Here is a 15852-nt window from a genome sequence, read left to right as displayed (position 1 = left end):
TTCCATGCTGAAGCAGTTATTTGAGTCCTAGAACCAGATTATCTGCTTGACCCAAAGCCTGCTAACATTCCAGAATGTGGTGATTTTGACCTCTGACAAAGAAGGGAACAATAGAGCTCATTTCAGCCAATCAGAAACCAAACTTTTCATTTCTAATGGAATAGTATAAGACTCTGAATCACATAAGTGTTGGTTGAGAAAGACATAGTGCTATTGAAAGTGAAGTAGTCTGTTAACTTTGCTTTGGCTTCTAACAAAAAGGTTTTTGATTTAGAAGATACCCTGTAGCAGTCTCCCACTGGATGCAGTGAAGGGAATGAGAATCCCCGAGTCTCCAGCTAGAAACACCCAGGACACCTAGGAGATGGAGAAAAGAGAACTAAAGGTAGGAAAAAATAAACAAAACGACCCATGCTTTCCTTGGGGAGTTCCACTGTTAAATAAATGTCTGTAAGCCTTGGGAGCCACATATACAGTGAAGGGTGTTTCAACAAACATCCTAGAAGTTGAAATCCAAGAGTAGATAAGGAAATAACCTCAGCTGTTCATGTACAAACATGGATACCTTCGGTGGGTTCAGATCCTGTACCCTTCAGTACTCTTTATCCCAGAGTTTGAAAAAGACTGTACTTGCCAATGTCTGTTTTATAACTCAGCACTAAGTATGATTCTTTAAAAAAAACTCAGAAAATGGATGTTGCAATCTTTAGTCCAGTTCCATGAGATTCACAGTCTTCACAGCTGTAAGTCCATCTTAAAGACATGAACCTCATCCACAGAAAGAAAAGAATGCTGAAAAAGAAAAAAACCTTCTATACCCTTTATAATACTACAGAGTCTATATCTGAATAAATCAAATGGAGCTTATGCTACCACACCACTGTATGTCCCCCCAGACATACCAGCTGCCTCCACTACCATCATATATACCTATTTTTGTTTGTTTGTTTAATACTACAAGTTTCTATCGAATTGCAATACTGTCAACATTTAAGATCGGACGGCAGGTTGTTGGATGAGTCAAGACTATAAACTGCTACTCTCGAAGTGTTCTTAATCTAATCACATTTTACAATACTTTATATCAGGTTTTGATTCTCACTGCAGTTCACGTCTTCAGTGATCCTCTTGAACACGAGCCATGAGCAGGCAGAGAATAAAGAAAGCCTTAGCCTGTGGCCCCCAGGAGCCAAAGAGACTTAAGGATCCTCAAGACAGTAACAGAGAAGTCACTGAAGTGGGTCCTCCGTCTCAAAACAGCTGCTAACAGACTAACAGAGGATATTTTTGAAGCTCCATATAACACAGTGGAAAAACTAGCCTTTCAGATTCTTTGTTTTTGTTTTTGTTTTTTAGTCTTTTGGATTATTAAGGGCTAGCTTTTCTTCCCCCAGCCCTCCTCTCTGTGGCTGTATTTCAGTTAGAGCCAAGGAGATACTTACCTCTGCCTGCTGCTTTTTTCTCTTTTAAAGACAAAAATATTCTCAGCCTCATACGCAATAGCTGCCTGGGGCCTAAAGATCTGTTTATTCTGCAATTTAGAAAGAGTGGGAGGCCCACGGTGTTCTCACCGACCAGAGTCCAAATGTTCCTTGGGCCCCGCACAAGGCCACGGGGCCGTCCTGGAGCGTGAGCCGTGTGCCAGCGGAGCTTGGGAAAGCAGAAGCAACTCCTCAAGCCAGCTCTCTCAGGGGCCCGAGGGCACAGTATCCCTCGACCTCAGCGCTGGTAAAATCAATGTGCTCCAACACCCCAGCAAAAGTATGGTCAAGAGATTGGAGAGCTAGTCTGTTTAGGGCACAAGACCTCACTCAGGCTGATCCTGGGTGTCATTTGAAACCCAGATGCCAATTGGCACCGGATGGTGACAGAAAAGGCCATTTGCCTTTCTAAGCCCCTTCCTCTGGCACTCTTAGCCCTGCGGCACCTGACGGCGCGAGGAGGCACCAGTACCGTGGAGTTGCCAGGCCCCAGGTGCCGAGCAAATGTTGGGCTGTTGGGAAACAGAACTACCTTATCGCTGGGGAGTCCTCCTGTTAATCACAGTAATAGATCTGGGAAGAAAATGGTGTTTTGATTTGGCTGGTGATTGCCACTGTTCCCAAGGTAAACAAGCCAACATTAATTGCCAACCTGTGAGTTGTAAAAGAAGAGAGACACCAAAAGCAGTGGCATGGTCTAAGCTAGCTCACTCCTACAGAACTTCAGCTGTTTCTACTCTGCCTCTTGCCTGCAGCTGAGCTCGCCAGAGCCCTCTCAGTGGTCAGAGGAGCATCCCTCCTTAGGCCTGATGGTTCCCAGGACCTTGGTCAAACCCTGGCTCTCACTTCAGCTCTGATCACTTTCCCCAGAATCCAACTTTCTAGAACACTACAAATGGCCCTGCCCCACTGTTGGAAGTTGGCATGGTTCTCGGGAAATTAGTCATTAGCCCCACAAGGCTCTTGTCAATATGTCCATTACTCAGAGAATCAGCACATGAATTCCATCAGGGAACAATAAAGAACATGTTCGTGATGACATGAGGATGCCTGCACACTAAGACCACACCTCCTCTGAGGTAAAAAGGAGGCCCCCAGAAATCTCCCCAGCCCTACCCACCAACACTCATATTCTCATCATCTGCCTTGAACCCGCCGGGACTTACATAGCTCTTTATCCCAGCCTAGGTCAGTCTGCCAAAAAGCCCTAGACTGCTGGGTCGCTGTCCTGTATGGAGATTGGAGTACATATCTATTCCATGCTCTTCTCCCCCGCTCTCCAACTTCTGAAACCTTTACCCTGTACCCTCTATAATTCGCTGCCCATGATCAGTAAACTTCCCCTAAATCTTCAACCTGTCCTCTGGATGTGTCCGTCACCTTCTTTCTCTAACAGGACAGCTCTAAGTGTACTGCTTTCCGGCAGCCTTCTCCAAAGGGGGTGCTTGTCTCCCACAGCCCTTGTACTGCTGAGCCTCACGTGGGGTAGGTATCCTTGTTTCTCATTTTTGCTTTCAGACCATTCATCCTTCCTCCTCCATAAAACCTTCAGCTTTGAACCTCATGCACCAGATTATAGCACATACCCCTCATTGTTGCACTTATCTACCAATCTCCAGTTCATTCTCTTATTTCTTGATGATTTTAACTCCTGTTTCCCTGTCATTCTTTCCAGTACCACTCTTGTCTTAATTCTTGGGGATTTCTACCTAAGTGTAGGTATTCCTTCCAACACCGCCCCCCATCTCACTTCTCATTTCCTTGGACTTCACTCCTCCAGTGACGTTGCCCTCCACCCTACCTCAGCTGCTCACTCCCAAAGTCATAACCTTGTCTTTATCTATTCTCTGACGTTTACTTCCTGTCTTTCAAACCCCTTGAACCTCCAATCCATTGACCTTTGCCCTGTCCCTCACCTCCCTGTCCTTCACCCTTCTTGAGGTTCACTCTCCTTCTTACCTAACTTAAATTCCACGGTCAACCATTATAATCAGGCCCATGCATAGCTACCGTTCTCCCTTGCCCTTCTCTCAATCTGATTAATCACCACCCTGGGTAAATTCAATTCTCCGTCTACTCTAGTTTGCACTCATGTAGCTGTACATGGTTAGGAAAATGTACACACAACCCACACACAACCAAGCTTCACTTTAAATTCATGACTACCACTCTCAAGAGAGCCCTTACTACTGCTGGGCAATTATACTAGGCATCCCTAGTTCATTCACTCTCCCAATGTCCTGAACTGTTTCATACCTCCTCACTTCATCACTTCCCCCTTACTCTCACATCTCAGCTGATTCTTTGCCTCCTACTTTCCTGAGAAAATTGAAGCAATCAGAAAAGAATTTCCAAAGATTCCCATCACCTCATTTATCCACTAACCATCTACCCACTTACCAGCATCTGTATCTATATTCTCTGCCTTCCCACTATGTTACCATAGATCAACTATCCCTTCCCATCCTAAAGCCAGTCCCTCCACTTGTGCAATAGATCCCATCACCTCTCACCTGCCCAAGAATATTGCCGCAGCAATTAATTCTTCCCTTTCTCACATCAAATATTACTTTCTACTGTTTCATTTCCATCAGTATACAAACATGCTGTCATTTCTCCTATCTTAAAAATAAAAAGGTTTCTTGCCCTCACCTCCCCTTTCAGTTTCTGTCCTATTTCCTGTTTCCCCTTTGACGTAAAACTTCCAGAGAGTTGCCTGTACTTGCTGCTCCAATTTCTCTTCTCTTATCCTCTCTTAAATCCACTTCATATAGTTTTTATTCCCACAACTCCACAAAAAAAATGTTCTTTTAAGGGACACCAATCACCTCCTCCTTGCTAAATCCGATGGTCAATGCTCAGTCCTTGCTTTCTTTTCTTTTTTCTTTTTGCAGTACGCGGGCCTCTCACCGTTGTGGCCTCTCCCGTTGCGGAGCACAGGCTCCGGACGCGCAGGCTCAGCGGCCATGGCTCACGGGCCCAGCCGCTCCGCGGCACGTGGGATCTTCCCGGACCGGGGCACGAACCCGTGTCCCCTGCATCGGCAGGCGGACTCTCAACCACTGCGCCACCAGGGAAGCCCAAGCCATCAGTTTTGACTGAACTTCAGCTGTCAGGCTAGGTAGAGGATCACATAGTACTATTGCAGTATTGGGTTGCTTTCTTGATTTTTCAGATTTTGATCTGATTACAGTTGATCACCCCTTCTTCCTTGAGTCATCTGCACTCGGTTTCCAGGACTCTAAACTCTTGATTTTCCTCCTGTCTCAGTGGTTGTGCTTTCCAAATCTTTTTGCTTATTCTTCTCTCCAACCTTTCACTTTGGATTTCTTAGTCCTCTGTATATACAAACTTCCTTGGTGATGTCATCCAGTCACATAGCATTCAATGCCATTTATATACCAACAAGTCTTAAATTTATATCTCAATCCCATACATTGCTCCTAAAACCCAAACTCGTATCTCCAACTCCCTACTCAACATTTCAGTTTGGATGTCTACATTTCATACCCTACATGCCCCAAACTGAATTCCCAATCCTCCTCCCCAAAATCTTTATCCATATCCCCTTGGCCCCCATCTCAATTGATGGCATCTCCATCTTTCAATTTGTTCAGGCCAAAAACCGTAAGAGTCACTTACGATTCTTCTCTTGCATCCATACCCTACATCTAATATGTCAGGAAGACCTTGACTCTACTTTCAAGTTATATCTAGAATGTGACTATTTTTCACCACTTCTCTGCTATCACTCTGCTCTGAGGCACTGTCATCCCCTGCTTGGATTAATATCAGAGGCTCCTAATGCTTATTTCTGCTCTACTTTTCCCCACAGCAACCAGAATGAGCCTGTTAAAATTTATGTCAGATCATGTCCCTCTTTTTCTCCAAGACCCTCCAGTGTTTCCCGTCTCAGAGTAAAAGCCAGAGTCCTTTTAAGAGCCTACAATGTCTAGGTGACCCGGCCTCCCACTTTCCCTCTCTGGCCTCCTCTTCTGCTCTCCTTTATCACCCCACCTTGGCCACTCCTGGCTATTCCCCAAATATGCCATGCGGTCTTCTGCCAGGGCCTTTGCAGCAGCTCTTCCCTCGGCCTGGAACTCCCTTCCCCTGAGAATCTGAATAATTTCCTCACCTCCTTCCAATCTTTGGTTAAATGTTACCTTTTCCATAAGACCTACCCTGAGCCCCTTACTGAATACCATTGCTACTTTTTTCTTCTTTTTTCAATAGCATTTGTTACCTTCTGCTTATGTTTATTGTCTCTCTCCTCCTGCTGGAATGTAAGCTCCATTAGGTCAAGGGAGTTTGTCCCTTTTACTCGTAGGTGTATCTCAAGCACGCAGGACAAACAGTATCTGTCATGTAGTTAATGTTCAGTAAGTATTTGTTGAATGAATAAATTTCTGAGGCTAAACATCATAAAATGCAAATGGTAGAAGTGAGTAGAGGTGGTCCTAGGTGGACAATACATTTTTTAATAAATAGATGTTGGAGGAAGAGAATAAGGGATAAAGGGGATGATGAGGGGCTTGCTAAAGCATTAAAAGCGACTGCCTACCAGTTAGCCTTTAGCCCTAGGAGCAATTCAAGACACATTGAATTTCATTGTAAAAGGGAACATCAATAACTTCCACAAGATGGCACTGTGTCCAGTCCTGTTTTCCCGCATTCGAAGGGTTTGAAATATCGTAAAATTGTGTGACTGATGCCCTCTGCTGGCTTGTTTTTGTTTTTCTGGACCTTGAGCCTTTGGCTTAAAGATGTAAATGATGGCTCCATATGCTTCCTTGAACATGCTCAGTGTGATTCTTACATCCATAATTTAAGCCAGCTGGCCAAAAGCACACTCAAAAGTTTATAGTACCGACACAGCATACAGGCATAACACTGACACCGATTTGATTGCCACACAGAACCACTGTGGTGTGGTGACACTCAGATCCCTGCGACGCATTCTAGCCGCATGCCAGTCATGCATCACGCCAAAATATCAAGCACACGTGCTGCCTTGTGGCTCTACCTGTCCTTCATCCTTCCATCTCAACTACAATCCCTGGTACCATTTTGGAAAGATGGGCAACACTGCCTTCCCATTCCTCCCTCCTTGCTCTCAATTGCCACCACCACCCTCCAGGCTTCCTTATAACTTAGGGTGACAAGAAACAGAGCTGGGAGGAAGGGGTACATCTTCTTATACAGGCAAGTATTTGACAAGTTGGGATTTTAATTCCAAAGCTACCCTAACCCTCTCCCCTTCCCTGCCCTCCCCGACCTGCCCACATACACACACCGTAATACTCTCTGGAAATTTAGATCATTCATATCCTATTTGTACCCTTTCAGTGTGGTTTAAATTTAAAAGACTGACTGGATTACTATATTTAAGTGATAGGTAACTTTCCCAAGAACTGTCACATTAGGTCATACCGATTGTTAAGTAGGCCTGCATCCCTATGCCAGCAGCAACCCAGAGAAGCATGCCATAAGTGAGCCTCATCATCCTTCAGGTAGCAACACCTAAAGGCTTGGGATTTCTTAACATTTATTTATTTGTTTGTTTGGTTGTGCTGGGTCTTAGTTGTGGCATGCAGGCTTCTCTCTAGTTGTGGCACGTGGACCCTAAAGCACGCAGGCTTAGTTGCCCCTCAGCATGTGGGATCTTAGCTCCAAGACCAGGGATCGAACCCACATCCCCTGCATTGGAAGGCGGATTCTTAACCACTGGACCACGAGGGAAGTCCCTTAACACTTTCTTACAAGACAGTTATGGCTTTTTTATGTGCGTTTTTCCCCAAAATTTTTGGAACCCATTTATATCCCTGGCTTGTGAAACTTCTTAGACTTACATGTAGACAGTGTATAAAATTATTTTTTCATTTGTCTTAAATTTGCTCTGTTCAAATTTCAAAGGGTGTCTCCTCCTGTAAGTCATGATTTGGTAGGCAAATAACATCCACTTTCACCCTTATAGTTTTATAGAAATGACTGTATCTCTTTCGAGGCTTCCTTTCAGGCTGTGGTGTTCTATTCTCTAATCCGTTTTCATAGGCCAGCTTCCTTTCCCTCTGATTCCTACCATTTTGGTTATTGCAGTTATCCTTCTGTGATCTAATTCCACTATAGCCTGGTTGTGAGGCAACCAATTCTGTACAAAGAATTCCAAACACAAAAGCACTGGATTCTATCCTCAGTAACCTTCTAGATAATGCCCAGAATTCTGAACCAATGTCCTTCAGGTACTACACATGGAACACCTTAGCTTGGGTGTACCATCTCAGGTACCTTGAACTTAACATGCTTCATTCTTATTTTCTTATCTACTTTACTTCCAAACCTGTTCTCACATCTGTTTTCTCATGGTATAGTTACTAGAAAGAATCCACTCAAGGCAGAAGCCTCCCCCCACCCCGCCAGTTCTCTTTCCCTCCCATTGTCCAACATGAATTTACCAAGTTCTGAAAATCTCTCTAATCAGAATCGACACCTCCTTGGCGCAGTCACCACCCTTAGTCTAGACCCTCATTTTTCACTCTTACCACAAGAGCTTCCCATGCTCAGCCTCTGTAGTTCAGCCTGAATCCTGCTACCAGAATTTTATAAACACACACACACAAAAGTGTGTTTGGTGGGAGCCCTATATCCCTTTTCAAAAGCTCCTTAATTTGCCATTGACTCCAGGATCCAGGAATTCAAGGTATTCACCACACTCAGACCTCAGCCTCTCACTGCAGCCCGTCCATTCTGCACTCCCCTCTCCTGCCAGGATGAGTCAGGCCCTGTGCCCCTGGACATACACACTGTTCACTCCAGTTGGAATATTCTTCTCCCCACAGTCACCTTTTTTCTCTTTGAACTGAATCTGCTGCCCCACCCTGCACCCTCACATCCAGCCCATAACACCCCATCCCCTGCCACCTCCACGGGGAACTTCTACAACCATCAGACTGCAGAGGATCAGGCCTCGGGTAATTCCAAATACTATTGTGTGGAAGAGCTGAACATGACAGCACAGGCACATTCATTCATCCCACTGAGGAAGTATTTTTGAAAGGGATTCAAATGTGGGCAACTCTCTGCTCACCAACGTGGATGCAGTTGCTATGTGAGTTCCCTAAAGTTGATCATTGGAAATCCATTCAAATAAGGAAAGTGTATTAAAACATTAAAAAGCAAAAGCTATTTTATACAACTCTTTACTATATTCACCCACTAAGCCCTGGCCCCATTTCTGATGTGGACTAAATAATAATTACAAGCCAATTCTGGTCAGTCCAGGCATGCAGAGTAGTGGTTACCCTCTTTGGACTGGGCACGCTCTCCCCATAGTTCTAGCTGCCATTAGTCCCACAAAGCATGCCAGCTTCAGCTGCTCGTATTGTTGACCTGGCTCCTAAAGGTCTCTGCCACCTTGGCCCCCAAACCATTGCTTGCTTGAATCCCACCTGACCTCTAAGACTAAGCTCAAGTGCCATCTCCTCTAATAAGTATTTCCTCATTACTCCAGCTAATTTGACCTCCAGCCTCTTTGAAGTCCCCCAACATTTTGCTAGTGTATTATGACACATCATACGCCCCTTGTAGCTAGTTGCATCCATGCTTCATTAAGAACTAAGTGGAAACGGTGAGTCAAGGTTAAGTGACCAATTCTGTGATCTCAGGCCACAAAACTGGACACAGCATCCAGGGTTCTAGGATTTGAGCTGTAGATAAATAACAGGGCCTGCATTTAGTTCACTGAAAAAGGTAAAAGTGACTTTATATGCACACACATTCTCTTATTCTCTCTTCATGTCCCTTCTATCTGCCTTCTGCTCACAGAAAAATCATAAGACAATTTGATGGATGTGTTACTTTTTTAATAAATAGAAACCACATCATTTCATTTGTTACAGAGAATAATAATGAGAGGCAATAATTCAAGAGGGCCCCAGGAAGCTTTTTCATCGACAAAGTAACAGAAAGGAGAAGCACCTTCACTGCCCAAGCCTATGGGTAATTTTTTTCTTTTGATTTCTGATCTCCCACCCACATCATTATGCCACTTGCAGAATGGAACTCTGCCTTCAAATCTCCTACTAGTTGGAAGGCTGGTCTATCAGCTTGTCTCAGTAATGGAATGGAGGTCCCTATCTCAGCTGAGGAACCTCGACAAGTCTTCTTTGATTTCAGCCTCATCCCAAGGCCCATGAATGTTTTCTTTAAAAAGCTGCAGGCGAATGAGGTAGAAAGGGCAGAGACATGAGATGGAAACCAGCAGAAGGGCAAAGAGTATGGCTCCCACAGCACTAATGGACAGCAGGCCTCCCAAGGCTGAAAATGCAAAAAGCAGTGTGACTCCCACATAGCTGTGGGGAGTACATGCCTTCAGTTTCTTCTGTAACATGGGCCATAGGGCAAAAATCTGGATGGCAAATGTCACCATGACGAAGGCATGTAAGGACCGGGGCAGGCGTGAGGCAAGGCAGACAGAAGCAAAGATGGCCATGTTCAAGGACAGTGTGCTGGATACAATGGCACCATTGGCACCATAGTCAAAGAAGATGAGGTGGCCTAACAGCATGAAGACTGACATGGCATAGATGGTGTCAGTGCTGACGGACTCTGTCAGAGTCTTCAGCACCGGCGAAAAGCCATATGTGAAAGTTATGAAGACTAGGGCACTCTTCAAGTCAGCCCACCGGGTCCGCCCACTCTTCTTCCGTCCTTCACCTCCATCAATGAGATCAAACAAAACATAGCCAATCAGTGAAGAAGCCAGGCCGGTCCCAAAAAGCCAATGGGGAGCCAGAAGACCCTCATCCATATACCACCAGATAACCACAAAAACACAGACGCTGCACAGCTGCTGTATCACCACACTGGACTCAAATACCACAGCCCAATATTGGTATTTCCGGGCATAGATGTTCTTCCGGAGCTCTTCCAGGAAACTCTGATCCACGTAGTTATCAGGAAAAGGCTGTCGCTCATACAAGACCTTCTGCCATCTGGCCTCTTTGGTGTTAGTTACAGGCTGGGCACACATTATCCTTTCGCTCAGACTCAGGCCAGTTCAATCTCCCTTGCAGAAGTCCATGTGGTTCTCGATCTTTATAAAGTTTTGAAATGAAACCTCTCTGGAAATTCCATGCTGAGCTGTGGGTGATATTGTACCGACTTTCCCTTGCTTTCAAAGGCAGCAACCCAGGCTAGGCCTACAGCAGATGAGTTTGTTCTCTGAGGCAGGACAATACAGCTAAGTTCCTAGAAAAAGAGAGACTATGAATCTATGAAAGTTGTGACAGGTCAAGGGTAGGACTGAGTTAAAATCAAACCAACTTATTGCTTTATTAGAAGTTAATTAGCAGTCTGAACAGAATACACACAGTGGCCATCTTATAATTATGGATATTAAAATTTCATTTCAGATTTTACATTATAATCCCTTGTCAGCTATCACTTATGGAGTGCTCACTATGTGCTAAGAGTGTTACATAGCTTCTTTCAGTTAATCTCCGCAACCTTGCAAATTAGTATCAACCTCACTGTAACTAGTAAAAAAGCTGAGACTCAAAGTGCTTAGGTAACTTTAGCCCAAGTTAACAGTGGTAAATAGTGGATCCAGATTTCAATGAAAATTCTGCCCCAAAGCCTGTGCCTCTAAACCAGTTCTTAACTCAGGAGTTCACATATCCTTGAGGTCTATAGATGGGCTTCAGACCGTTCAAAAACCCTGTCAATGCATACTTGCAGTTGTAATTTATGCAAATTTCTAGGATTAGGTTCCAAGCTTTTATTGGGCTCTCAAAGGCATCTGTTACTTAAAATAAAAACAAAAAAGTTACCAGTCTAAAGACAAAAGTAAACCTCACAATACAGAAAGATATGTGCTTTATGGTTTATTTAACCAAAACCAAGGACTCAAGATTCTTAATCCGTTAACTGAGCTTAACATCCTTCAAAGAGCTATCATCCTACTTATTAACGCCGAAACTCGGGAGGATCAAAGATAATGATACCCTTTTCACAATGGGAAAACTATGAGTCAGAAATACCAAGCTCATCCAGCAAGTCTGCGAGGAAAATTCTTATTGCCCGACCTAATTTCTTCCACAGAGAGCACGATAGGTTTTGCATCACAAGCCAGACACCCTGAGAGCCCCCTCACTGCAGCAGGGAACCCAGCCCGGGGATCTCACGGCCGCCACGGGGGCTGGGGGGTCAGAGGCGCCGAAAAGGGCAACGCCCGCCCGCAGGGCGGGGGAGGGGGCGGGGGTGGGGCAGGGGAGGGCGTCCCCGGGGGCGCCCTACTCCCCCTCCCGGGCCTCCCCCGCCCGCCGCCGCCCCTCACCCGGCCTCGGGCCTGCGGGGGATGGCGGAGGAGGCCCGGACACCCTGACTCCCACTCGGAACCCACCTGCCCGCGAGTGCGTAGGGGTGCGCGGCAGCGGGAGAGCGGCCGCCCGCCTCCTTCCCCATCCGGGGCGCCGGGGTCGGGTCGGCGGCCGAGCATTTCCGGGGCTGCCACAACCTCCGCGGTTAGAGCGCCCTTCCTCGGCCTTCGCGGCCGCTGCTGCTCCCTCCTGGCCGCTCAGAGGAACTTCCGGCTTCTATCCCGGAAAGAACGCTGTGAGCCGGGAAAGCGGATGCTCAACGGGGAGACTGGGACGTAGCGTCCGAAGGGCAAGGGAGAGAGGCTGGGCTGAGAGAAGAGAGATTATAACGGCTACTTTGATGGAGCTCCTATTATGAACTCAGGCCCTCAGCTGGGGACTTCCCATGCATCCGTGCCTCCACTGGACACATATTCACTAAATATCTACAGGTACCAAGCACTGTTTTAGGTGCTAGTGGTAACAGCAGTGAACAAAACAGACAAAAATCCCCTCCCCTCATGAAGGTTTCTGTCTTGTGCATTGACCTGTAAAGTGATGATATCGTCCTCCTCTCATGGAAGACAAAACTGAAGCTCAGAGAGGTTGTGATTTTTCCAAGGCCATACAGTTGGGAAGTGGATTAACCAAGATTAATATCCAATTGTCTATAGCTTCAAAGTGCAGTTCTTTCCTCTGCCTCCTAGAAGGGATGAGGGTGGAGGGCCCCATGACTGAAAACAGCCAGACACTTTGAATAGGTGCTAATGTTCAGCTGAGGTCATGGAAATACAAGCAGATGCATGAACAGATGGGAGTAATGAAGAAGCAAAGGGATATAGTAGAATACAAGATGTAGTGGACACAAAAGCCAGAAAACCTAAATCCACTCACTAGCTGTGTGACTCAGCAAATCACACTGTCTAAGCTCTGATTTCTTCATCTGTAAAATGGAGATAACCCTATTTCCTCTTGGCTACTTAATGGGAGAGTCAACAGGGTCCAATATGAAACATAAAAATGCTTTGTAAAGTGTTGACTGCTGTGTAGCTGCTATTAGCTTACTTTGATCATCCTAATGATGGAAATAGCCAAGTGCAATAAACCCTGCAAAACGATCTCTTTCCATTTCCTTCCAGGTTTCTGTTCCAAGATTTGACAAGATTCTGTGGTTTAGTGAGGCCAGCCTCATAAACAAGCCATTAGTGCTCAGCCTCCCGAAAAGGTAATAGCTCAGCCGCTGAGGGCAAAGGTTTCAAGCAAGGTCTCATGGAAGATGATTTCTTAAGGGTTCAGGGCAATCATCTGAGGGGCACAGCTGATCAGTTGAGAGACATTAGTCAGGTGCTCAAAACCCAGAAAGGGCCAGGGTTTCTAAGACAAAAGTGAGCCCTGAGAATTGGCCTGGCTGGAGGAGATAAGACCTCAATTAACCTCCCTCTGTACCACCACCACTTAACAATGCAAGAGAATTTTGCCCATGGACACTGCCTTTCAAAAGACTTCTGTCCTCTTCATCATCTTTTCTCCCTGCTTTAGCTTGAAGTTTTAAAATTTTAACCATCAAAAGTCTAGAACCATAAATTCCTGTCTTTACAGAGTAGCAACTTCCTATATTTAAACTTTGAGACAATCTCCTCCAATCTCACCAGTCCTGCCCTTTCAAACTAACTGCTATGGAACATGTTTCTATTTTTCAAAATTGGGGAAATTCATGTGTAGGGAGCTGCCACTTGAAATAAGTGGGTTTCCTCATTCCTCCCCCCTTTTTGATCCCCAGGTGTAGTGATATACCCCAAGGGGGGATGAAAGGAAGGGTGAGTGTGAAAGCTAGAAAGATTATGATCTCTGAAAACAGTCTTTCCTTCTGTTGGTAACTGTCACGTACCCTCCTGCCCATGGATAAATGACTCTCCATGAGGGATATCCCCTCCACATCCCCACTTCAATAACATGTACCTTTGCTTTGTCTGCTGCAGTTTAAAACACCACATTCTCAGTAAGCAGCTAAACAATTTTGTGTATTTTCAGAGCACCTATGAAATGTTTGTTGTTCGAGTCTGGGTTTTTCTTTTTTTCCATAACTTTGAATATATCTAAACTCTAGCTAATGTCTTAGTATAAAGCAGGCAATCAGAGATTGAATAAACCCAAAGGCTTATTTACTAAATAAAAACACAGGTAACATAGTTCTTATTAAGAGTTGTTAGCAGTTCAAGGATCACCATGAGTAATGACAATTTAGCACCTTTTAATTGGAGGCAGGGTACAAACTCACCTAACAACGGTAGTCAGATGGTCGGCATAAATGAATAGAGCTGGCCAAAGGGAACTGTAGTGAAGGGGAGATCACCTCCCTTCAGGATTGGGACTGCCTGCAGGTATGTGACCCCAGTGGCCAGATCTGCTGGGTTTTCCAACAATAGCAGAAATCTGGATTTTCATGTGAAATGGCTCGTGTCTGACATCGAAATAGGGTAACACTCCACTATCCCATCCCACCCCAGCCCCTTAGACTTGCCCCTGCAGCCAGGAGCAAAGCATCCCTATGCATGGCTCTCTCACCCCCAGCTCCCTTTTTCCTTGATTGTACAAACCTCTGGTAGGGGGTGGGGAGGGGACTCAGGGTGGGGGGCTTGAAAAAGGCAGGCCCAGAGCACAACTGATCACCCTCAGAACTTGCTCGCTTTCACAGCCAGACCCCCGAGTGTCAGAGGGGACGGCCAGCTGAGAAGGGAAAGAGTAGTTTTTCCTGCAGCCAGACATGCTTGAGCTAGTTGCAAGGAGAAATTACCTCACATGGTCTGCTGAAGCTCTACTCATGTCTGTACTGGGAGGATTTGGGCAGCAATCTCAACTCTTGTTAAGAGACATGGCGCTTATCTATCTCGCAAGAATTCTAAGACGACTGGACAGCACCTGTGAGGTGCCCTGAGCTTTCAGAAGGACAAGATAGAAATGGAAAGTCTTTTGGAAGGATGCTTTAAGTATCAACAGTTCCTAAGGATTGGAAACTCTTCATGTGGCCAAAGCTCTGAGTTCCAAGCTGTTTATTTTTGGCAAAACCCTTTTTTGAGAACTTGGTTAGAAAGTTCTGAATGTGCTTTAAGTACTACCTAGCTTTGGACAGGCAATTCCAACACAGAACAGTCTGAAAAAGAGAAAGGAACATTTAGCGAAATGTGCTCAGAGCACCCCTAATTGTGAGCTCTGGAAACACACCTACAGGCTTGGAGGAGGTGAGACCTGGGTCTGAAGATCACTGCCTACAGACCACTTCCTTCCAGGAGGTCTCTCTCAGGTTGGCCTGACTGTGCTGAGCCACACCCATCATCAGTCTCAAAAGCCCTCAGGTCACACCGGGTCCTGTTTGTTTGAGATTGTTGTGTGCTGAAGCAGTTCCAAAGTGGCCTCTGGTCTCTCCTGGTCAGCATTTGGGTGTCAAGTCCAAGGCCAACTGTTCACATATCAAAGACAAAGGCAGTGAAGTCAGACCTGGGTCAGACCTGCCTCCCCACTCTCCCAGGGCCCAGGAAAATGGTGGGAGAAATAAAACAATAAATGCCTCATGGACACCAAACTCCCTGCGCATGCCTTTGTTATAAATGAACAAGGGACAGTGAAATCTTTCCTCATAAGAGAGGAGAGGTGTTGTTGGCAGAACTACCAGCGTTCCTAGTGAGTTTCCATTTCTAGGGAGGCCGGGCCAGGCACAGGGCTGTACACACAGGCTGTTTACAATGCTCAGGCCCCCTGCACACCCTGGCTCCTTACGCTGTAATAAAATGCACTACAGCAGCCAGCAGGGCGGGTCACCCTGGGAAGAGAACTGATGTTATCTCTGCAGCATCTCTGCCTCACCTTCTGCCCGGAAAGAAAGAGTGTTCCAGAGGAAAAGTGTAGTTGGAAGGAGATGTTTCATGGGAGGAAATGGATGGATTGTTTCAGGTTGCAGAGACAGAAACTGAGAAAGCAGGGCAGGCAGGAGAGGACTGCTTTTGTTAAATATCAATTAA

General features: G+C 45.7%; 1 protein-coding gene across 2 annotated transcripts; it reads right to left on the bottom strand.

Annotated features, from left to right (window-relative positions):
- Window positions 1-9318: 9318 nt before the first annotated feature.
- PIGC (phosphatidylinositol glycan anchor biosynthesis class C) lies at window positions 9319-12085 on the bottom strand. Of its 2 annotated transcripts, none has more exons than XM_004269763.3 (2): window positions 11881-12085; window positions 9319-10727 (listed from the first exon to the last, which is right to left on the bottom strand). In XM_004269763.3, exon 2 carries the CDS (start codon window positions 10507-10509, stop codon window positions 9616-9618), a length of 894 nt encoding a protein of 297 aa, XP_004269811.1. In that variant the 5' UTR covers window positions 10510-10727; window positions 11881-12085; the 3' UTR covers window positions 9319-9615. The 2 variants fall into 2 exon arrangements, with proteins under 2 accessions (XP_004269811.1, XP_033283976.1); XM_033428085.2 differs by lacking the exon at window positions 11881-12085 and adding an exon at window positions 11519-11729.
- Window positions 12086-15852: the final 3767 nt, after the last annotated feature.

The sequence above is a fragment of the Orcinus orca genome, chromosome 1, assembly GCF_937001465.1.
Source record: "Orcinus orca chromosome 1, mOrcOrc1.1, whole genome shotgun sequence".
NCBI classification, from domain to species: domain Eukaryota; kingdom Metazoa; phylum Chordata; class Mammalia; order Artiodactyla; family Delphinidae; genus Orcinus; species Orcinus orca.
The sequence above is the reverse complement of the archived record's forward strand: the minus strand, read 5'-3'. Positions and strand labels throughout refer to the sequence as shown.